This window comes from Penaeus monodon, chromosome 27 (genome assembly GCF_015228065.2).
Source record: "Penaeus monodon isolate SGIC_2016 chromosome 27, NSTDA_Pmon_1, whole genome shotgun sequence".
NCBI classification, from domain to species: domain Eukaryota; kingdom Metazoa; phylum Arthropoda; class Malacostraca; order Decapoda; family Penaeidae; genus Penaeus; species Penaeus monodon.
The window spans coordinates 20,398,797-20,399,251 of record NC_051412.1 but is presented as its reverse complement, the minus strand read 5'-3'; the positions used below and the strand labels follow the sequence as shown (position 1 = coordinate 20,399,251).

The 455-nt window shown below is 61.8% G+C and overlaps 1 protein-coding gene across 1 annotated transcript in view; it reads right to left on the bottom strand.

The window, feature by feature from the left end:
• LOC119590668 (clavesin-2-like) overlaps window positions 1-455 on the bottom strand; it is a gene marked incomplete in the record, with an annotated part of 51,482 nt that overhangs the window by 3,530 nt on the left and 47,497 nt on the right. The window contains 1 exon segment of the mRNA XM_037939348.1: window positions 98-389. Coding sequence (XP_037795276.1) covers window positions 98-389 — 292 coding nt within the window.

The window sequence follows — 455 nt, the reverse complement described above, 5'->3', positions numbered from 1 at the left end:
CCGACAAATCCAAGACAATAAAACAACAATAACAAAATAGAGACAGCAACGCAAACTAAAGGCCGCCTAAAGGAAACGCTTAGCTGCTGCTCCTCACCTGGAATGGTCCCAGTTGCTGGCCAGGAGCACGATGACGGGCCTGCCGCAGGGGTCCCGCTCCGCCAACACGCCCGGGAGACCGTCCAGCAGCGCCGCTTGGATCCCGGTGGTGCCGCCCCCGCCCACCCCGCCGCCCTCGCCGCCCCCGCCCACGTTCAGGCCCCGGAACAACTCCCGGTGGCGCTGACGGTACTCGAAGTAGCGGCAGAGGAGCAGGAAGGCGTCGCCCACACGGAACTTTCTCGCTCTCAGGAAGCGGAGGAGAAAGGACTGGTCTGTGCGGAGGAAGGCTGCGGGAGACACGTCGGAGGGAGGGAGTGAATATGGGTCTTGGTCTTATTTAACGAGGAAAGAGA